General features: G+C 41.8%; 1 protein-coding gene across 1 annotated transcript in view; it reads left to right on the plus strand.

Annotated features, from left to right (window-relative positions):
• The window catches only part of LOC111872015 (chaoptin), a 58,371-nt gene that overhangs the window by 7,084 nt on the left and 28,028 nt on the right, over positions 1-23,259 (plus strand). Inside the window, exons 2-4 of the mRNA XM_023865482.2 lie at positions 9,709-9,880; positions 16,109-16,397; positions 20,277-20,447. Of these exons, the coding sequence (XP_023721250.1) occupies positions 9,878-9,880; positions 16,109-16,397; positions 20,277-20,447 (463 nt within the window). The 5' untranslated portion in view covers positions 9,709-9,877. The remainder of the gene's footprint in view (positions 1-9,708; positions 9,881-16,108; positions 16,398-20,276; positions 20,448-23,259) is intronic.

Here is a 23,259-nt window from a genome sequence, read left to right on the forward strand (position 1 = left end):
CCAAAAACACAGTCCTGTCGGCGCCCATGGTCAACACAATCACGAAAAAATATTTAAAAAGCCAGTTCGCACCTCACAGAAAACATTACGTCTCCAGTAATAAGCACAGCCATTTTAATCTTGCACAGGGAAATAATGGCTGTTGTGAGAATCAATGGTACGCACGTGTAAGCATACTGTGTGGGAACAGTTCAGCGCTTTCGATGTTAAAACAAATTGTGCATATGGTAACCACTGGGCTTCAAACGTTAAATATTCGTTCCATAGGGCAGAGAACTTGGACGAAGACCTAGAAAATACATTTTGTTACTTCCTTAGTCTGGATTATAATTATCTTAATTTCGCCTTTAATTAAATGGCATTAGAGAATTTCACGACTGATGAAGTGTGAGGATGCGGTCCGGTGAAGTCATTTGTAGGCACACCGTTAGTGCGTGCTGTGTTCATGTAACGAGTAACTCCGCTTTCGGTGACTCCATTTTGATTAAATTTGATATATACGGCATTTCTTTCTTCATTCTCTTCGTTTTCGTTCGTTTATTTGTTTCCTCCTTCCTGTGTTCCCGCCACAAGTTGGCTTGTGCTGACGAAATCAGTTCTCATTGAAACATAATTTTGCCGAAGCCAGAATAAGCGCTGCAGTACAGACGAACTAAGCGGTCATTTGGGGCGCCACGTTATAGAACAACTTCCTGGGGCTTCTCGTAAATAAAATACTAATTTACACTGCTCTTTTGCTTATATCTTGTCCGTTAGTTGGTACTAATCTGGACGTGTTATGCCGAAATATAAATATGACTGAACTACAGCTGTTGCCTGATTCTGTGAAATACAGGCATTGACACTGTTGTCTGTGTACTACAAGCACGGAAACTGTTGTCCAATCCTGTGAACTACAAGCACAGATACTGTTGTCTAACAAGCACGGACATTGTTATCTAATTCTGTGAACTAAAAGCACAGATATTGTTGTCTAATTCTGTGAACTACAAGCACAGGAACTGTTGTCTAATCTTGTGAAATATAAGCACGGAAACTGTTGTCCAATCCTGCGAACTACAAGCACGGACACTGCTGACTAATTCTGTGAATTACAAGCATGGACACTGCTGTCTAATTCTGTGAACTACAAGCACAGATACTGCTGTCTAATTCTGTGAACAAAACGCATGGAAATTGTTGGCTAATTCTGTGAACCACAAGCACAGGAACTGTTGTCTAGTCCTGTGAACTACAAGCACAGGAACTGTTGTCTAATCCTGTGAACTATAAGCACGGGAACTGGTGTCTAATCCTGTGAACTATAAGCACGGGAACTGTTGTCTAATCCTGTGAACTACAAGCACAGGCACTATTGTCTAATCCTGTGCACTACAAGCACGGACACTTATATCTAATTCTGTGAACTACAAGCGCCGGCATTAGTGTGTAATTCTGTGAACTACAAGCGTTGGAATTGTTGTCTTATTCTGTGTACTACAATCACAGACACTGTTGTCTAATTCTGTGAACTACAAGCACGGACACTTGTGTCTAATTCTGTGAACTACAAGAGCTGGTAGTGTTGTCTAATTTGTAATGTCAAGCCTGCATGCGGCAGTGATATTGCAATTGCTGCAGCAAAATGACCCAGTAGTATTTTATTTTTGTTTCTTCGACTCATGTTTTGGGAACTACAACACCAGTGAAGGTTTTCCTGACATTGGCTGGAAATTTCTTGTTATTAATTTTGACGCAGTTTTGAGAAACTTGAATTCTTATTAATTTGGGAAATGTGGTATTTCTCAGCTCCTGAGGTGGCATTTAGGGTTGCATCAGTCAATATTCCAGAAGGGGGATGGGACAGCCAGACAACTTACAAATGTGGATTACAGCCGGTTAAGGCCTTTTCTACTCACTGCCCTTAGAACTTTCTGGATATAAAATAATGTTTTAATTAATTGTATTTTTCTTTATTAATATTTAGCAATTTCCCCCCAGAATTATGAGGGGAGATGCTTGGTTCCCCCCTCCAGAGACGTTGCAACTAAGAGTACTAACCAAACAACCAGAAATAACGAGGCTCTTTCATTGGTACATCTAAGATGTTTAAAAGTGATGAAGTAAATAGCTGAAGGCTGAATCAGAGCCATGAAATTTTTGGACATTTCTCTTAACCGATATAAGAAGATTGGAGAGGGTGTACTCCATAGTGTACAGTACACAAAATTGGCAACGACGGCCCCTGGAGTGTATGAAGCTTACTGACAAATAGAAATAATGAAATGCAAACTGGTGGAGTTCTCCCCATATCGAACTTTAAGTAAATCTAGCGTTTAGATACTGATACTAGATCACAAACAGAATGACGGACATGAGCACCACATAAGGACTTTTATTCATTTTTAACTTTATTGCCAGGGTTCGATTTCTGGTTGGGGCAAGAGAGTTTTCTTTATTCCAAATGGTCCAGACTGGTTCTAAGGCCCATCTAGCCTCCTATACAATGGATACCGAGGACCTTTTCCTCGGAGGTAAAGCGGACGGGGCTTAATGCTGACTACTCACCTCCGTCTAGTGTCAAGGTGAAGAACGATGGAGCTATACCTCCACCCCCAACTCTTCTTCATATCATGGCGCTTAATTGATTGAGCGGTGGAACAACTTTTCACTTTGTGCAGAACGCCGGGAAATTGTCAGTCGCAGTACACAAAATAGCTTTTGTGATTTGATCTTATGAAGACCTCGCTCTTCTGGGATGTAACTGCGTATATCAAACAGAGCTGACAAATGGACAGAGGTCTGTAACTGCCGCTTGCTGGTTCATTGCTTGGCTTATTCTTCTACCCTGAAGATAGAGGCCACATATCGCTCTCAAATGTCGGTTGACTCTCAGCGGCCTGCACTGCATTATGTTTCAGAAGATAAAAGTCTCAGTTTGTTAATTTGGTTGGGGGGAGGGGATTATTTTGTCATTAAGTTATAGATACAGAAAAGCATATCCGTTTGATTTCAGAGGGGAGAACAGAAATTGTTACCCCCAAATAAATCCAGAAACTCGTTTATGTATGTAGGGATTTGGTATTTCTTTACGAATGATTGATTCTATTTATGAAGAGGGGCCTTCTGTTCTCTGAAGCACGGAGCGTCATTTACTTGCTCAGACCCCTTGGAAGTAGCTTTCAGTAACTTCAGCATGTGGACCGTGAGTCAGTAACTTCAGCATGTGGACCGCGAGTCTTTTCTCGAGTGGATCGCACAAATTATCAATCGTAAACGGTTTACTTTGTATAGTATATACCACACTTCCACTTCAAATGATTATCAGTACTCACAGAATAGACACGATGCCCCAAAACACAGACTGCTCGTTCGTTCGTGATCTACTTAATTTATGTACATTCAAGGTGTTAACGCCTAGCAATTCATTATTATGGTAGCCGGAAATTGCGTAATTTCAAAGCTTTAATCAGGCTAGATCGAAAACTTGTCTATTGGACTGAAGATCTCCCTGCATTAACTTCATGGAAACGAGTCCCTCTCAAAAAGCTACGTCTCTGAGAATTTCTCAACATTTTATGGAACACAAAGGTTTATTACCCGTTAGGCTTTATAAAATACAGTGATATTATCAGATTATGGATTGTGTTTATATCTATGGCTCTACAGCCTTTGCGGAACGCTTTTTTCGATTTCTTAATTCTATGCTCAGTCCGTAGGACTACCTTGACGGGGAATCAGCCAGTCGCAAGACCACAACCTACACACAGAACAACACAAACAAAATAAACGCACACAGACATCCATGCCTTGAGTGGGATTCGAACCTACGATCCCAGTGTTCAAGCAGGAGAAGACTGTTCATGCTTTAGCGTGCTTTAGACCGCGCGGCCACTCTGATCGGTTATTTGTTCAAATGCGTAACGGTACTTAGGTGGCCTTCATTAACATCCACTTTAAATGCCTAATGAAAATGAATAGCGAAGGTCGGTACTGAATGTAATCCTTTGTTAATAAACTTGGGCCAGACGGCTATTTTCATGCGGTTGGATCAAGTCGTAGTGCTGAAATGTATTTTGGCAGATGTAGCTATTGTTAAGCACAGCAAACAAAGAACAGAACTTTAATTTTAAAGTTGATGGGCCCGTATAATCTATGGGTTATTATTCCATCTTTCCTTCCGAAAGACATCTCTGTGGTAGTTCCGCAAGAACAGCACAGATAGCGGTAGTAGGTTGACAAACATCTTTGACGGTGGCGCTGCGTAGTGTCATCACGACTTAATTATATGGTTTCATGTCTGTGCGCAGGTGTCTGTTCTGGGAGTGGTTCACGAGACTATTTTGACTAAAACGCCTTTGAAGGTAAATTATAACTTGATTAGGCAAGCCGGCCGAAAAAGTGCTGTGTGTTCACGATTTTAGTTTCCATCGTATGCTAGAAGCAAACTCTAGTAACTTTCTAAGGGACTAAGTCTTTATGCGATGACGACGCAACCTCAGAGATGTTGTAGATTGAGCGGCGCGAATTCTGTGACAAACGACATTCTTGGGGAATTTTAGAATGATAGCTTTTTATACCACCTTAGGTGGGTCCCATGTCACCACGGTTGGGGATGGAGGAGACGCCCTCCGAGTATGGAGGAAAGCTGTGAATATATTGAATAAGCAGTTGCAGACAGCCGACAAGGAGTAGTCCCCCAGCATGGGGGTTGGGCGTGGGGCGAACAACTCCTCATCGTAAAAAATAGGTTTGTTACGAAAATGTTAAAGAAGCCTCGGACCTGGACGGATTCTGTGGATAAACGACCTAAGCGAAAGAAAATGGATATAAGATTTGGTACTTTAAATGTTAGAAGTTTGTATAGGGCAGGTTCGCTCAGGGTAGTGGCGGAATAAATCTCAAAATATAGGTTAGATATAGCGGGAATACAGAATGTCAGGGGGGCACGCGGTAGTATAGTTGGTTCAGGCACTATACTACAAGCCGGAAGGTCGCGGGTTCAAGTCCCATTGAGGTCATTGGATTTTTTTCAGTTGACCTAATCCTTCCAGCCGCACTATGGCCCTTCACGGCCTGTTACAGGGATAGCTTTACTTTTTTTTTTTTCTTTTTTTTGCAGGAGGTCAGATGAGACAGAGGTGGCAACGAACCAGCAGGCAAATATACACTTTTCTATGCAAAGGGGAATGAGAAGCATGAATTAGGTACAGGATTTTCGTACATAAGAGAATCGTATCAGCAGTTAAAAGAGGGTAGAGTTCATTAGTCATACGTACATAATACTAAGAGGTCGGTGGTGTGATGTCATCATTCTGAATGTTCATGCCCCAACAGGCGATAAAATTGATGGTACACATATAAAAGACAGGACCTATGAAGAACTAGAACTTGTATTTGAGAAATTCCCGAAGTACCATATGAAAATTTGGTTCAGTGCCAAAGTAGGCAAGGAAGACATTTTCAAACCAACTACTGGGAATGAGAGTTTGCACGAAATTAGTAATGAGTATTGAGTAAAGGAGTTAGAGTAGTAAACTTTGCCGCATCAAAAAATCACACCCATACAGAACCACAGGCAAAATTATAGTTTTGTATATTCTAATTCTAATTTTTATGTTTTTGAATTTTCTTACTCTGTGTAATGAAAATCAGTTGACGTGTAACGCAGCGTAGTGTTTGCCAACTGCTCGCATGTGGATATTTCGATTTGAGCTTGCTCTGTGCTTCAGGGGGGGGGGGTTTGTAAGATGTTTTGTCCCCCAGAGCCTCCCCTCTCGAAACCCAGAAAACTAAGCTAACAAAGCGTTAACTTGGATATGGGCGCTCTACTTGTATACTCAGAATGGCAAAAAACAGTGTATATCACAGCTTGTGGGTTCGTGTATTCTCCAGTCCAACCCGCCTCTCCCACACCCGTCCGGCAAGAGAGTAGTCTGCCAAGAGTGCAGCAAGCACTCGTGGCATTGGTAATGCTTGTAGACACAAACGTTGTGCTTTCTTCCTTGTGGTAATATCATAAAACCGTGTAATTGTTCTAAAACACTGCGTTGCGATGGCTTATTTGCACGTTGGGCACAGATCATGCACTCTGGTCCGTCCAGCTTAAAACTGATCTTTAACGGTGACGAACTGTGTGTACAGGCCGAACCTCTACAAATGTAGCACTAATAATATTAATTGACATTAATTATCAGTAAGGGAGCGAGTCTTCTTCGGCGACTACTTCCGCCTGTTCCGTCGTCTTGCAATGCATGCTCAGTGAAAGTTAACAGCTTAAGAGATGCGCACAGGGATAGCTCAGTTCCTATAGAAAAAAGGTATGGAATACATGACCGGGGTTCGATTACCTGCGTGGTCAAGCTTTTACTGTTCTACACAGCGTCCAGACCGGCTCTGGGACCCACCCAGCCTCCTATCCAATGGGCACCAGGAGCGATCGGGACGCGAAGATGCCCAGTTACCTCCATTTACTGTCGAAGTCAAGAATGGTGGAGCTGTACCTCCACTCCCCCATATGTCTTCATGGCATAGTGGTTAATTAAGCACAGGGACTTGTTTGCCTATTTTTCTTTACTTTCTAATATCAGGTTTAATGAAAGTGCGTTCTGCAATTCTCAAGTTGTTACATAGAGACAGACGGAAAACAGGGAATAGGCGTATTCGTGTTTGCAACTTGACGATGCCCGAGTGCCAGAAATGACAGCAAGCTTCCTGCGCGTGTCAGTGAACTACGTATTTGTCCTCAACAAAATAAAATTGAAGATAACAAGAGATGCAGAGGGACACGTGAAGACGAAAATGAAAGTTTAGCCTTTTAAACTACAACGCTAACTATGTGTACCCTCTGATTTAACAGTCAAAAACAGAGTAATATATTTCATACAGTTCTTAGTAGATACAGAGGTCACTTCCCTAAGCAGCATTAAGCAATAGGTCTTTGCGATGAAGATGAATTGTTTTCTGTGAGGTAGGAACTGAAGTTACAATACAGGGTGATTCAGAAAGATGGACACAATTTTAATTGGCTATATTTCCTGAATTATATGTTGTATTTGAATTCTGTAAATTACACTTGATTATACATACATGGAAGTTTATAGATGTTCAATGTGCCCCCCCCTCCTCCGGCTGCACGGATAACATCTAGACGGTAGCTGAATTCATCCTACACTCGATGACAAATATCTTGCGTCACTGAGTTCACCGCAGCTGTGATACAGTTTCTTAGGTCATTCAAATTTGTGGGAAGAGGTGGTACACGCCACACAGTTGTTTGCGATAGTCCAAGTTCTCTACTAGCACTACGGGTTGACTTCATTGGGCTGCGCTCAAAGTTCACTCGAATGCACTCCACGTTCTACTCCGATACACGCGATCGGCCTGGGACGCAGTGATGGAGGGCACTAGCGGTAGTACTAGAAACTTTGTAACATCCTCTTTCAAATGTACTTTACAGAATTCAAATGCAACATACAGTTCAGGAAATATAGTCAATTGAAATTGTGTCCATCTTTCTGAATCACTCTGTATTACTTCGATTAATTTATTGCTTCAAAGGGCCAAGTGACCTATTGTTAAGAGCCGATAGTGCAGTCTGCGTTTCTTGTGGTGCTGAACTGCACAGCAATCGATTTTGCCCCAGATTAAATGACTGCTTATGTTCCGAGACGCTTAACGATTAGAAAATTCTGTGTTATTACGTAAGAAGCTAACACCGGTATTTTAACCCTTAGAGAACTTGCACGCACAAACGTGTGGGTAGTGTCGCAGAAGGCGACAGAAAACGAAGGGGAAGTAACGGTAGCACAGTTGACTAAGGCACTATGCTACAGGCCGGAAGGTCGCGGTTCGATTCCCGATGAGGTAACTGGATTTTTCAATTTAGCTAATTCTTCCAGCTGCACTATGACCCTGGGGTTCGACTCAGCCTCTAAGAGAAATGAGTACCAGGAATCTTCCTGGGGGTAATGGGTAGTCGGCGCATAAGGCTGACATCCTCACCGCCATCTGTGAGGCGACTGTCTAGAAAATGTGGGAGCCTCGACGTCTCACAAGCGTATGGGCCTCTACGGCCTGTTACAGGGATAGCTTTACCTAATGTGCGTGCGTGTGTGCGCGCGTGTATAAGGAGGAAGATGAGGGGTGAAAGAAGCCGAGTAAGGGGGGGGGGGTTAAACACGTTGGCTGCCATGTGACGCAGCACATCTCAACCGCCCCGTGACCCGCCAGGAGGCGTACATTTAAAAAACATTTCGAATAAACAAACTAAACAGAGTAAATGAAGGAAGAGAAACTCAGCTCAGCTTTCCGCCTAATTTCTTGCTTGACTTATTGTTTAACCCTGAAGATGGAGGCGATATGTTCCTCCGAAGCACATGGTGTTGCAACCCAGTAGACCGTTCACTTCAATGTCCCTGCCATGAAAACCTCACCTGTGCCTATGTTGCAAACACAGATTGAATCATGAAATGAAACTCTTAACTGAAGCTTTTACACAGCCTCCAGACCGGCTCTGGGTTCCACGCTGGCTCCTTTCCAATGGGCATCGACGGATCCTTCTCCGGGGGTAAAGCCGCCAGGGCGTGAAGCTCACCACTCACCTCCAACTAGTGCTGAGGCTCAGAAAAGTGGAGCTGTACCTTCACTCCTCCATGGCTTAATGGCCGAGTTCTTAAGTAATAATACGCAGAGACGACTTTACCTTTACTTATCTCTTTCTGTAGAGACTGATATTCGCTTATTAATGAACATTCATTCCTATAGACTCCTTTTCAGGTTATGGCTTCCGTCGTTAGTGTGAGCAGGACATGCAGGACATTTGTGTAACCTCGCCTTGACCTTGTAGTAGTGGAAGGGGAGGGGATTGCTCATCGTTCGCTTGTTTTACGTCTGCTATTTCTGTGACGTCACACATTTCTGGGCTCTGGGGTCGACTCAGCCTCTAACAGAAATGAGTACCAGGAATCTTCCTGGGGGTAAAGGGCGGCCGGCGCCTAAGACTGACAGCCTCATCGCCATCCGTGAGCCGACTGTCTAGAAAAGGTGGAAGCCTCGACGTTTTACAACCCTATGGGCCTCCACGATCTCTTACAGGGATAGCTTGACCTTTTTTAATGCAAGGTTAAACTATTTCGATCGTCATATTCAGTTTTGTGTAGCTCTTGCAGCGTATTACAATTTGCAGTGTGGCCCACCTGCCTAGAAGGTTCACCATCGCTCCTTTAAGTAAATGGTCTCAATTCGGCTCTTTCAGTATGGTTACTAGGCTACCGGCTGGATCACCAGATAATCAGAGTTCGAATCCCGGCTCTGCGACTTACCCAGCCTCCTGTCCAATGAGTGTCGGGGAATCTTTCACCGGAAGTAATATGGATGGGGCGTGAAGCTGACCAGATAACCTCAAACCCAGTGCATAAATTTAGAATGTATGGAGCTACATGGAGCTACTGGGAGATGCGAACCCCAAAATCAATAGAATGGAGCTGTCCCTCCACTCCGCCACACGTACTCATGGTGCTTAATTAAGTTAAAAAATGTTCACTTTTCACTACACGTAAAGGACAAAAAATGGAAATGGTTACCTACGTTTCAAAGAGAAAGTCCCCCCCCCACCCCCTTGATAGGTTGATGATCACCCACCAGACCATACGGTGTTAGAGAGTCAAGAAAAACACAAAGCAGAACAACTCGTGGTCTAGATATTATTGCTTTCTGTCGATGTTGCAGAAGGAAGACACACAAGAGACCATGGCTGCAGAATCTCGCTGCTTCCGGCGTGGTTGCGAGCCCAGGGTAATCGCATTAACAGAGAAGCCACACAGTGACGGTTCGTGGGGTGGAGGAGCGCCGACCAAGTGCGTCGTTCAGTTTACAGGCTTACGTTGCTGTCTTCACAATGGTAAGCATAAGGCATTTCAAAATAACGGCCATAATTTCAATATCTGCAGTCTCTCGTGTGTGTGTGTGTGTGTTCAGGTTTTCTTCAGGCGCTTTCGCTCCGTCCGTCCGTAGCAATGAAACTCGAAAACCGTGGGACAGATTCCCATGAAATTTCGTACTGGAGAATTTAGAAAGTATTGTCGAGTTCATTTTCCATTTAGATCTACGATCTTAACGGCCATTTTGCATGAAAAGATACGCCCGTTTCTCTGCCCATATCGACTGATAACTGCTTAAATATGAATTGAAACGAAGAATGCTTGGAACAAAGACTGTAGATAAACGAAATGCCCTTTATGTTTAGTACAATTTGCTCGTAAGTCGTAATGTTTACGAGATAATTAAACAAAAGACATGGTAGGCCTACATTTCCAAACTTGTATGTATTGTGACATGTATACTCACTGATAGACAACGACTCGGTAAACACAATCCGGCGAAACGTACGCATGCAACAGAAGGACTTCAATTACTAGGTAACGGACCAGTAAACACGCCTCCTTAACAATAAAGGTGTGTTTTCTGTGTGGTCCGTGGCGAGGGGGTTATAAAAGGACACAGAAGACGCTTCGACTTTGACTTGACACCCGTGTGACAGGCCAGAGGAGTGGAGTCTTAGGAGGCGACGAAAAGGAAAGTCTCAAATCTGAGACAGTAAAATATGGTTTCGAGTCCCACGGGACTAAGACCCGAGAAAGACGGCACTGGCAAGGGCCAGCAGCATATACAAAAGGCAGACCCGTCCTCTCGTCAGAGAGGACGCCCCACAAAAACAAGACCGTAAATGCAAAATAGTAATAAATACGTAGGTCGTACCGAAAGTCATGAGCAACTTTTTTTTTGCATGCAACCTGGGAACAGCAGACGAAAGAGAGTACGGTGGTATGTGGAACCAGCTGTTATGTTAACCTTGAGTGTCTTGTGACGTCAATAGCTTGCATCACGTGACCAGTATCACTCCTAACAAAATGGCCGACAACCACATGTCGTTTCGCCAGCGTGCTGTCATCGAATTTCTTGTGAAAGAGGAAATCCCTGCTGCAGAAATTCACCAGAGATTTCAGCGTGCTTATGGAAATGTGTGCATGGGTGCAAGCAATGCTCGAAGATGGGTGAAACATTTTAATGATGGGAACACCAGCATCGAAGATGAGCCTCAGAGCGGTCATCCTAGAAAAGCCTCAACTGAACGCAACAAGGAAAGAGTGGATGAGATCATTGAAGATGACAGGCGTGTGACTGTGGACACTTTATCCCGAAAACTTGGAATAGGGCACAGTGCAGTACAGGAGATGATTGAAAGCTTGGGCTATAGGAAAGTTTGTGCTCGTTGGGTCCCGCGATTATTGACCGAAGACCACAAAGGTCAGCGAAAAGCCATCATCTCAGAACTGCTGCAGAGATATCGACACGAAGGCGATGGTATTTTGCTCTATATTGTGACAGGTGACGAAAGCTGGTTTCACCATTTCGAGCCTGAATCGAAACGGCAGAGTATGGAATGGCACCATTTGCATTCTCCATCATAAAGAAAGCAAAGACAGTGTCATCAGCTGTGAAGGTGATGGGCACAACCTTCTGGGATACAGAGGGGTTTATTCTAGCTGAATTCCTGGAACCTGCACAAACCATCAATGCTGCTCATTATGTCCAGACGCTTCACAAGCTCCGTCGTGCATTGCGCCATAAACGTCTGGGACGAAACATCATCATCTTGCATGACAACGCTCACCCCCGCGCCGCTCGCCTCACATTGGAAGCAACTGCAAAGATGAGGTGGGAAGTTCTTACACACCCCTCCTATAGCCCTGATCTGGCATCCTCCGACTACCATCTTTTCGGATTTGTGAAGGATCAGCTGCGTGGACAACGTTTTGAGACAAGGGAGGCAATTCAGAAAGCAGTGCGTCAGTGTCTTCAGATGGCTGGAACGAAATTTTACAGAAGGGAAATTTTCGAACTCCCAGAACGCTGGGGAGAAATGTGTACATAGAAGTGGCGATTATGTGGAAAAATAAAGAAAGCTCTGTAGATTGAGGTGGTGTATTTGGTTTGTCAATAATAAAGCATGTTACTCTACAAAAAATTGTTGCTCATGACTTTCAGTATGACCCTCGTATATTTGGGCTCGACACAAAGACTTACTGACTGACTGACAGTCAGTCGCAATGTGACTTTGACTTTGGCGACAGAGTATAAGTAGCACAGTCAATAATTTTGTTAATTGGCCGCATAGTGGCTCTCTTAGGCCCTACGCCCTTCAGCGGATATATGGAATCACGAGATGGTGCCGTGCCTGTTCTAGTCTCGTCCCAGCTAGAAGCTGTTGTGTGCATGCGGTGTACTCATAAAGAAAGCCACTGTTGTGTACGATAGTTGTCTGCGAGCGGCGGAAATCGAGAATGTCCTAATTTGAGCAATAGTAAATCGTCAAGTTCTGCCAAAAATCAGACAAATCTGATAGCGAAACATTTCAGATTATCAAGCAAGCGTACAGTAAAAAAAGCTTGGGCTGAAAGGCTGTGTTTAAATGCCACAAAAGTTATGCACAAAGGAGAAACAGTTTGAAAGATGATGAGCATACCGGTCGACCAAGAGGGATCAGAACTGAACTCAAGATCCAATAAGCTGCAACGGCCATGCGTGCCAACCACTCCCAAACGCTGGATGAAATCGTAGCAGCAGCAGGGATTAGCCATGGTACTTGCCACAGCATTCTGTCTGATGACCTGAACATGTCTCATGTTACCCAGCAAAGTGTTCCAAGCGTCCTGACGCAATACCAACGTGATGATTGCATGAACATTTGCCGTGACCTAATCGACAGTGCTGACAAAAATGGGGCGTTGCTCAACCGGATCACAGCAGGAGACGAAACCTGGTGTTTCCTGTACGATCTGCAAGTGAAGTGACAATCGGCCACCTGGAAATTGACATCATCGCCAAGAAGAAAAAGCGACAGGCCAGGCCAAAAGTCAAGGTAATGCTTGAACTGTTTTTCACTCATCTGGAAATGTTCACATGGAATTCATCCCAGAAGGAGCGACTGTAAGGAAGCACCGCTACAAGATCCTTCGCCATCTACGCAATTCAGTTCGTCGTAAGCGTCCCGAGCTTTGGCGCAGGAAGAACTGGCTGTTGCTACATGACAACGCCCCTGAAAATCGTTCTGTTCTTGTCCAAGAGGAGTTGGCAAAACAACAGGACACCGTTTTGCCACACCCTCCATACTCACCTGCTCTCTCACCATGCGATTTCTTTTTCTTTCCCCGCTTGAAAGAAAAGCTACGTGGGCGTCGATTTCAGTGAGCCGAAGAGATCCTCACTGCCACAAGGGAAGCCGTACGGGACCTTCCTGCAAATACCTTTCAGCAGTGTTTCCAGCAGCTATACCAACATTGGCAGGCTTGCACAGGAGCAAGCGGCGACTATTTTGAGAGCGGATGTGGATATGTGTAAGGGTATGTGAGTATCTCGTAATATGGTGAGACAAAACCGCAGTCCAAGAAATTGTCTGTAGTAGTGGAACAGTAGTCGAGAGTGAAGAGTTGAGTTTCAGGACGCCAGCCTGCCGGAATGAGCTTCAATTGAATTGAGTTGAGTCTTTGGAATTTGCAGCTGCAGAGTAATGGCAAGAACGGAGTTCAGCTGTGAAAAGAAGACTTCATGTGTGATTTGAAGTGCCAGTGAGACTGTGATAAATCTGTTGCCAGGATGTGGCTGGTGAAGGAGAACTGTAGTGCGTATGTAACGGTGAACTGAAAGTGTGTAGAAAAGCGAAAGCATTGTAACTGCCTATAGTCCCGAATTGTGTGTATAAATTGTCAATAAATCCAACCATCCAATCCCAAACCCCGTATATAGTCACTAATGCATATTACAATATGAAACACTCCACACAGGTTTCCGGAACACACCAGAAGGTTACAAAAGTCTCTTATTCCTCATAATAATTAAACACACCTCCATGCACATTTATTTTAATTTGTATTTATTTATATTATATATACCTCGCTTAACGAGCATAATTCGTTCCAGAATCTTACTTGTAATGCTAAACACTCGTTAAGCGAAACAATGTTTCCCATATAAATTAATGTACGAGTAAAATACGATAATGCGTTCCATGCCGAAAAAATACTCAAAAAATTGTATGTATAACGTTTATTCGAAGAAAATTATATATACATTGTGAAGGAGTGTGAATCATCTTCATCTTTTCTTCAATGCGGAATGAACCAACCTGGAATGTGAATTCGATTTGCAGAAAACAAACAAAAAAAATCCTAATAATTAGTTTATTATTTATGATACATATCTAATTCTTTTTTACTAGAAAGCTGTCTAGAGACATTTGTTTTTGCCGATGCTTCAAAATTTGGTGAAAATGCGACACAGCATTATCATTAAATAAATTTGTAGCGCGCATAGCCACTGCCTTATTAGGCAGTGGCCTTGCGACAAGCTGATCACCCACTCAAGGAGTCCTACCGAATGTGTAAGATCTAGAAAAACCGAAGTGAACGGAGAAGTTCATGGAGGTATGCCTAGGCCCACTGGGGCGCTAGTGCCAAGGAAAAAAAATTGGAAACATAGATTTTCTTGAAGTCTATGAATAGCTGATGTACTGTCTCAATGTGCTCTCATTTTTCTCCAACATCTGATGAATGCAAAAAATGTTATGGTCCCCAATAATTTTGTCTACATATGGATTTAACCTTGGGAGAAGGGCATTGAATAAAATTTTGTTTGAAGTTCAAAACAGTGATATGCCTCAATAATTACTATTATCAGTTCTTTGCCCTTCTTTTAAATGGTACAGTAATAGACTCCTCCCGGTGTTCAGGCAATTCTTCCTTATTCCAAATAGAATTAATCAGTTTATGGATCCCAGAACATGTTTCACCTCCTGCTGGAATCACTTCTCCCTAAATTTGGTCAGTACCTAGTGATTTATACTTTTTCAACTTTACAATAGCAATATCAGCCTCAAAAGGACTGGCTCAGATATTAATGGCTCATCTGTATGTATTTCTATCTGCCTAACTTTACTGACCCTATGTACATTCAGTAACTGAGAGAAGAAATTCTTCCATCCATTCAAAATGTTGTGGGAATCTGCAAGCAGAACACCATTCTCATCACAAAGTTAATAGAAAGTCCGTCGAGTGTAACAAAAAAACCATTCTCATCCTTTACTAAGTTACTTCTAGGTTGGTAACCATTCTGAAATTCATTAATATCTCTGTATAATTCTCTAATTGTGTTCATTCATTCATTCATTCATTCATTCATTCAGCTGGAATAACCATTTTTTCATCTATCATTTGGTGTAATATTATCTCCAGTTGATACTAAAGAATTAAATAATCAATCTGCCATAGAGTTAGGTAAGTAATTCTTGGTGTTGGGTTCTCATTGAAGTATATTTGTTTAAACATCTGAAGAACATTCATCATCATCAGCATAAAACGTACCGTTTGTCACCCTTAAGATATGTGTTAACATAGTTCTTCCTTCTTTGCGTTGGTCATGCAAGTATTTTATAAAATGACAGTGTCTATTAAAAATGTCCTTCAGTAATGATCAATCCATTTTGAAGCTCAGTGATTTAATTCACCTTAATACAAGTTGAAGTGAAATACATCCAAATCTCTCATTATGTGCCATTGAGTTAAACAATTTAAACATATTCCTTTCAGAATGTACTTACCAACAAAGAAACCAACTGATCAGCCAGTCAACTAACTACCTACTCTAGCAACAAATCACTGCTTACACAGCCATTCAACTAACCATAACAGTAACACACCAATCAACTGAAGGACATTCAGACATTGTGTCATTAGCTGCAGTAAGCATTTTATGTTATTCTGTTATACTTAGCATGGCCCTATTTCAGTTAACTGGTTGGTAAAATGTACACTGAATTATGTTAGAAATTTCTTTATTACTTACTGAATTTCCAAAAATTGTTCCAAATAAGATGTTAAGAACACAGCTCACAATGCCATGAGACCATTCTCGACAGGATTTATGGAAGGTGAATAAATGAAATGAAATTCTACAGACTGACTGGCAGAACTAAATTTTAACATTCCTGTTAATGTGAGAGAATGTGTCAGGTTTACTGACTTTTGGGCCACTATGTACATCGATCCCTGACACAGAATTTTGATTTGTGCAGAGTCTGCTGGCACTGGTGAAGTTTGGTTACTGTCTGGTGGTGGTATCGATGCTGCTGATGCTGTGGTTCTCACTGGTTCGTGCCACCACTGACATGGTGAGCTATCCACCCTGCATGTTCAATCCACTGTGCAGCTGCTCAAAGTCTGTGCCCGACCTGGGGATTGTGATCTGTCACGATGTGCCACTGCCCCGCCTTCCACCACCAATCAACAGCTCCAAAGTATTCATGCTTCGCCTTGAGAACAATGGTTTGCGCTCCATTGAGCCCTACTTCCTGCAAGGAACCGGTGAGTGGACCTGGTAATACTTCATTAAATACTGAAATTGACACTAATACATTAGAGGGTGGGGTTGGTAATACAGGGAGATTGAGAAGTCATGCACATCACACTAAGCAATTATATTTTGCTGGTTTAATGCACAAACTACAAGACATACAGCACTTACTATTAATGTTTATAACCTTACATCTTAGAAATGCAAAATCAAATCATGTCTTTACAACATATGATAGAAATGGCTTCCTTGTTCAGAAATGCATGTGTGAGCTCTTTTTACCATGTTTGAGGCCACTTTGTGGAGCACCTGTAAACTGATGCTGTTAATAGCCGTCATATTGTTCCTCTTGAGGTCATCCAGTGTATGCGGATTGTTTTTATAGACAATTCCTTTGAGGTACCCCCAAAGGAAAAAAATCTGAGGGTGACAAATCAGGCGAACGCGGGGGCCACAATCCTTTCAAAATGAGAAGGTCACCAACAAACACCTGCAAGAACTGCATGGTTTAATTAGATGTGTGACATGAGGAACCGTCTTGCTGCAACCAACACTCACATTCATCAACTTCAAGAAGCACAATAAACTGTGTAATGATATCTTAGTACACTGGACTGTTCACTGTTGTTTCAAAGAAAATTGGGCCCACTATTTGACAACGTGATACAACACACCACACTCCAATTTTCTGACAGTGCAAGGGCTTTTCATGTAACACATGTAGATTTTCAGATGACCAAATCCTATGGTTTTGACTGTTCATGTAGCCACCAAGGTGAAACCATGCTTCATCAGTAATTCCATGGTTCCACAATATGCATGAAGGTGTAACTTCTTCATCGCTTTCTGGGCACTTCCGTACAAAATCCCTGATAGCGCTGATGGTCTCCTCAGGCTTCTTGAAGGGGAACATTGCAGCATTTTCTCCACGTCAGCCAGTTTAGCCTCAGTGAAAATGGCCGGTCCCCCAGATCTCTTCCTATGTGAAACTGATCCACATTCCAAAAATCGGTTGATTATTCTCGTTATCGTCGGATTGTTAGGAACTGAAAAATCAGGATACCCCTGAAGAAACTTGTCTGTGACACGTGCATAAGGACTGGTGAAATAATGTTCCATAATGAAAACTCGTTCTTGGGAAACGACATGTCTGTCATGCATTAAACAAAGTTATACTGCAGATGTTGTATGACTGATACACAACAGATGGCGTTTCTACTTGTTGTTAGTACTCCTACAGTACCATCTAGCGGTAGGAAATATAATTATATTAACTGCAATACAATTTATAACAAATTTTAGTTTGATGTGCGCAACTTTTATATCTCCCTGTACTTCAGCAAGCACTGAAGTTGTTGCTAATTTATCAAGAATAATAATTCAGGTAAAAATTCAGCTAGCAGTCCTGTTGAAGTTGATATTAATTCGTCAGTGAGTAGGGTTCATTACATTTCACCAAGGACTGAAGTTGATACTAATTAATTAGCAAGCGTGACTGGGTATTCTTCAATATAACTACTGAATTTGATGTCAAATTAAATGGGACTGGTTCCGTTAAGTTGGAATGGAAGTACTTCAGCAACCACTGAAGTTGATGTTAATTCAATGGTGAATGGGCTAGATTCATCATATGCTGAAGTTGGTGCTATAAAGAGGAAAAAAATAAGTAAAAAAAACCTTGTGTACAAAACAACTACAGAATTGCTTCTATAAATAACAACAATCTGCAGAACCAAACCAGTGAACCACATGTAGTTCCTCCACATTGCCATTACATGAAGCACAAACCAGTGAACCACATGTAGTTCCTCCACATTGCCATTACATGAAGCACAAACCAGTGAACCACATGTAGTTCCTCCACATTGCCATTACATGAAGCACAAACCAGTGAACCACATGTAGTTCCTCCACATTGCCATTACATGAAGCACAAACCAGTGAACCACATGTAGTTCCTCCACATTGCCATTACATGAAGCACAAACCAGTGAACCACATGTAGTTCCTCCACATTGCCATTACATGAAGCACAAACCAGTGAACCACATGTAGTTCCTCCACATTGCCATTACATGAAGCACAAACCAGTGAACCACATGTAGTTCCTCCACATTGCCATTACATGAAGCACAAACCAGTGAACCACATGTAGTTCCTCCACATTGCCATTACATGAAGCACAAACCAGTGAACCACATGTAGTTCCTCCACATTGCCATTACATGAAGCATATTTAACATATCTGATCTGCTCTTGAAAGACTTGTTTTCGAACCTTTAAGCAGGCACCTAGGGGCATGTGGTGCACTCATGCAACACTTACATAATCTGTATATTATATTAGTTAATTTTAATCAATGCTGTTGATTTATACATGATGAAACTATTTTCATATTATTAGTATACCCAAACATAATTTAACAAATGAAGATGGAACTCCTATAAACTAGAGCCCTTAGCTGCAGGCATTTATTTTTTAATGTTTTCCGCAGAGCTCGAACATTTATCATACATTAGTGGAATATTCGCAGTCACTATGTGCCCACACACAGGACCCAACTTCTTTGAAGTTGTTCATTGCTTTTTTGGGTTCTTCAACTTAGAACTTGGAGATAAGCACTGTGATTTTACATATATTGTAACTTTTCAAAAGTTCTTTGGTTTATTTGGGATAGCCTTTGTTTGCAAGAAGAGAATCTGTGCACTGATACAATGATCATAACAGAAAGAAAAAATACCTGTGACTAGCTTTTGAATATCTGCCACATATACTATAAATTTACCTTTGATCATATCATAGCCCAGGATTACATTAGGTTTGTTTGTGTCTTCTTCATGGCAGAAATTCTGGGGGGATTGCTGACTTATTTTTTTCTCATAATTCGTACATATGAACATATGTAATTTTATTTTGAGGATGTATGGGAATCTCTGAGGTACTGGTTTGAACCTTCTGTATGACTAGTCAATTTCTTCATGATGCCAACCAGTGAACTGGGCCCTTGGGATGGCTCCTCTTTCTTGTTTACCACAATGTGCTTCTGAATTGCTTGTGAAGGATATCATGACATCACAGAGCACTAAGGATTTCATAGCATATATATTGGGTACATAGTAAAGTACTCATTTCTGTTAGAGGCTGAGTCGACCCCAGGGCCATAGTGCAGCTGGAAGGATTAGGTCAACCGAAAAAAATCCAATGACCTCATCAGGACTTGAACCCGCGACCTTCCGACTTGTAGCATAGTGTAGTGGGTACATAGGGGATGAAAATGCAGTAGCCTTAAAGCAGTTCTAGTTTCTCATAAACTGTGATGAACTCTCGAAACAGTTGTTTATACAAGTTGGTACAAATAAATCCAAATGAGTCCCTATGGCAGCAAAATGAACAAAAGCCCATAATGACTTACAGTTCCATCAAATTTTTATTTTTTCTTCCACAATAACAAGAAAACGTTCCTGAGCAAAGCTACATATTATCTCCTTTCTTGTAGTTTCTTTTGTATCCATCTTCTCATGTCCTCATCTATGTTACATGTAAAATTCCAAAATTCTGCTCTTCATTTGCACCTTCAAACAGCCAGTAGATAAAACAGAATGAAGTTAAGTTCTACTTATATTATGAGGCGTCAAAAGTCAACCAAAGAATACCAAAAAGGACTCTCATACCAAAGAAATGAAATGACATTTTTCCTTCAAATGATTAATTTTGTCACACTCTTTGCAACATTGTGCCTGCTCAAGGGTTAAACATATATGAAACAGCATACCCTTTCCAACAAAACTGCTGGATATTAAATCAAGCATTACTAAGAAAATATGGAGAATGGCATATACAATATTGCAGCTAACCAGATCATTATTGCTTAAGAGTTTAGCTGTTCGCAGGACTATACCGCCTGGAGATCAGTCACAATCTGCTGCCCAGAGTACCGGATGAGGCATTTCTGGGATTGGAGCGCTCTTTGTGGGAGCTGGAATTGCAGTACAATGATCTGACTGATGTGCCCAGCAGAGCTATGCGGCACCTCCAGAAGCTGAGGCTCCTTGACCTTTCAGGTTAATGCGTCTATCATGAACCTTCAGAAGCACATGCCAATAGGAACACATAAGCACACAGAATTTCCAAACATTTCCAAACAAACAACAGGATCCGGGATAGCATAGTCGGTATAGTGACTGGCTATGGGCTGGATGACTGAGGGGTCAGAGTTCGAGCCCCAGTAGGGTCAAGAATTTGACTGGCTCTAGGCCCCACTCTGCCTCCTATCAAATGGGATCGGGGGGCTCTTTCCCTGGGGGTAAAGCAGCAGGGGCTTGAAGCTGACCATTCACCTTCAACTAGCGCCAAGGTCAAGAAAACGTGGGTCTATACATCCACTCCCCCATATGCTTTCATGGCAACTTTACCTTTTCCTTTACAGAGTAAACAACAGGATACATTTTATTATGTTGTATTATTTCAATATGAGATACAGCTGTAGTTCAACAGATGTTGAACCTGTAACCCAGCTACTGCTGTACAGAACTATAAGGCTTATTTTGGACTTTATCCATTGCCTGGCATATAGAAGACAAAAAAACCGCAATGTTTCAGAAACTGTATCTGTCTCCTGTATCAGAAACTGTACCTGTCCTCAGGTGGATGGGGCAGGATAGACCTACTCAGTTGGGCCCGTTAGAAAGAGCTAGTCTCAATCACTGGACCAGGTCCACCTGAGGACAGAGACAGATCCAGTCTCCAAAACGTTGTATTTTTTTGTCTTATATATACCAGATGCTGGATAAAGTCCAAAATAAGCCTTATAGTTCTGTACAGAATCCTTTCAAGTCTACCAGCTACTGCTGTCTGTTCTTCAGTATACGTTTGATAACTATTGCTCTATCATTCAATATTCCTCCCTTAATGTTATCTTTAAGAAATATTTTTGTACTTATTATACCCACAAAAGAGATGGAATGCAATGTCAAGACTATAAGGTATCAGCCCTGCTATATTTATTCACTTATTCAAATGTTAAAAGCTGGGCATTTAATAAGTGCCTTGTAATATTACCAGGAGTCAGTATAGCAACTAGCTATGGGCTGGACAATCAAGGGGTCAAGAGTCCCAGGAGGGGCAAGAATTTTCTCTTCTCCACATTGTACAGACCAGCTCTGGGGTTCACCCAACCTCCTATCCAATGGGTACTGGGGGGCTCTTTCCCTGGGGGTAAAGTAGCTGGGGTGTGAAGCTGACCACTCACCTCCAGCTAGTGCTGAAGTCAAGAAAATATGGGTCTATACATCCAATCCCCCATACGTCTTCATGGCATAGTGCTTAATTAGTTAAGCACAGGGACAATTTTCCATACCTTTGCCTTGTAACATTCCCAAAACACATGCTATAAGATTCAGTTACTACATTCTCAGGCTGTGCAAACTCATTATTTTGTCCAAATACACATTACTACCTACTGTTTCAAAATGTTGTACCCAGCTTGTGTAAAACGTATGTGATAACCATGTACTGTCACAGAAAGTTTATTTCTACAGATGTAATTCATTCCAAGAACACAAGAGGAATCAAAAATCAGAACAAGAAAATAATCTTAACAAACCAATATATAAAATTGGTGAAGTCACTAAATGGCCATCATCAGATGGATATACACATAAAGTTACATAAAATCATAAAACTGCAAAGAACTTGATTCTATAGAAATTATTACTTCATGTAATTAATGTTTGAAGTTGGATCAATCTTGCAGCTGTATGAAATTAATATTAAAAGGACATTTCTGATATAGTCATGTTACTTAACAATAAAGCTGTATGAAATAAATGAATGTACAAATTTCAAGCTTATATTATATTACATAAGTGACTGCATGTGCCAGCTTCTCAGTGTTGCATGGCCTACTGCTACTACAAATCCAGTGTTCAAGGCATTACATTTAATATCATATGATGTCTATTTCTGCAGTAACATGGATTATGTAAAACACAGTAATGAGTAGCGTGCGGTACTATTTTTGATAAGGGAAGCAGTGGTATCTAATAAACGAACTGATAGCAGTCAACTCACCAAAATTTACGTCACTTATTGAGTCAATAAGGTCATTTTGTATTCTGTTCGATAAACCTGTAAATACGTAACACGTCCACAAAGTAAGTTTCCCACACTTCTCACAGCTAGCAAACCTTATATTGCGCGAAGCGACTGCGCGTACGTGATAGAGCAATGATGTAGCAATGACCACTGAAAAACAAGTTCCCTCATTGCATGAAAGGATGGGTTGGAATTGCATCAACACTTGCTATTGTAAGTTTGGAGGTTTTCAGGATGGTGACCATTAAAAATGCAGTCTTTTGCACCAAAACACTGTGTGGCTTTGAAAGTGGATATTGATGTGTCAGGAAAACATGTTGCCTCCATCTTCAAGGTTGAAATGTGGGAAGTGTCTTAATTATATAGACAAGTTACAAGAAGGGAGTAAAGACAGGACGCCAATCTGGGCCAGCAGAAAATGAAGGGTAGTAAACAACCTTTACAAAGGGCACATTAGTTTATCATCATAGAATGCTGACAAAAGAATTGTCCTTTCAGGGATACAGTACTGTCTTCAAATGGAAAGGTGGAATTGTGAGAAAAGAGAATGGAAAAAGACAACTCTTTTCAGGGGCCCTGTAAGTCTTTTTTTTTAATGGGGTGGGGATTTGAACCTGTGAGTTTGGAAAAAACGACCCTTTTCTGAGTTCTATGGACGGGAAGTGAGGAAACAATATTTTCTCTCTCTCAGGGGCCTGGATTGCAGAATGTGATTTAGGAAGAAGTATCAAGTTTGTCCTTGATGGGAATACCTTCCTCTCCTTCAGGGAGTGGATGAGA

This window comes from Cryptotermes secundus, unplaced genomic scaffold, assembly GCF_002891405.2.
Source record: "Cryptotermes secundus unplaced genomic scaffold, Csec_1.0 scaffold77, whole genome shotgun sequence".
Taxonomy (NCBI): domain Eukaryota; kingdom Metazoa; phylum Arthropoda; class Insecta; order Blattodea; family Kalotermitidae; genus Cryptotermes; species Cryptotermes secundus.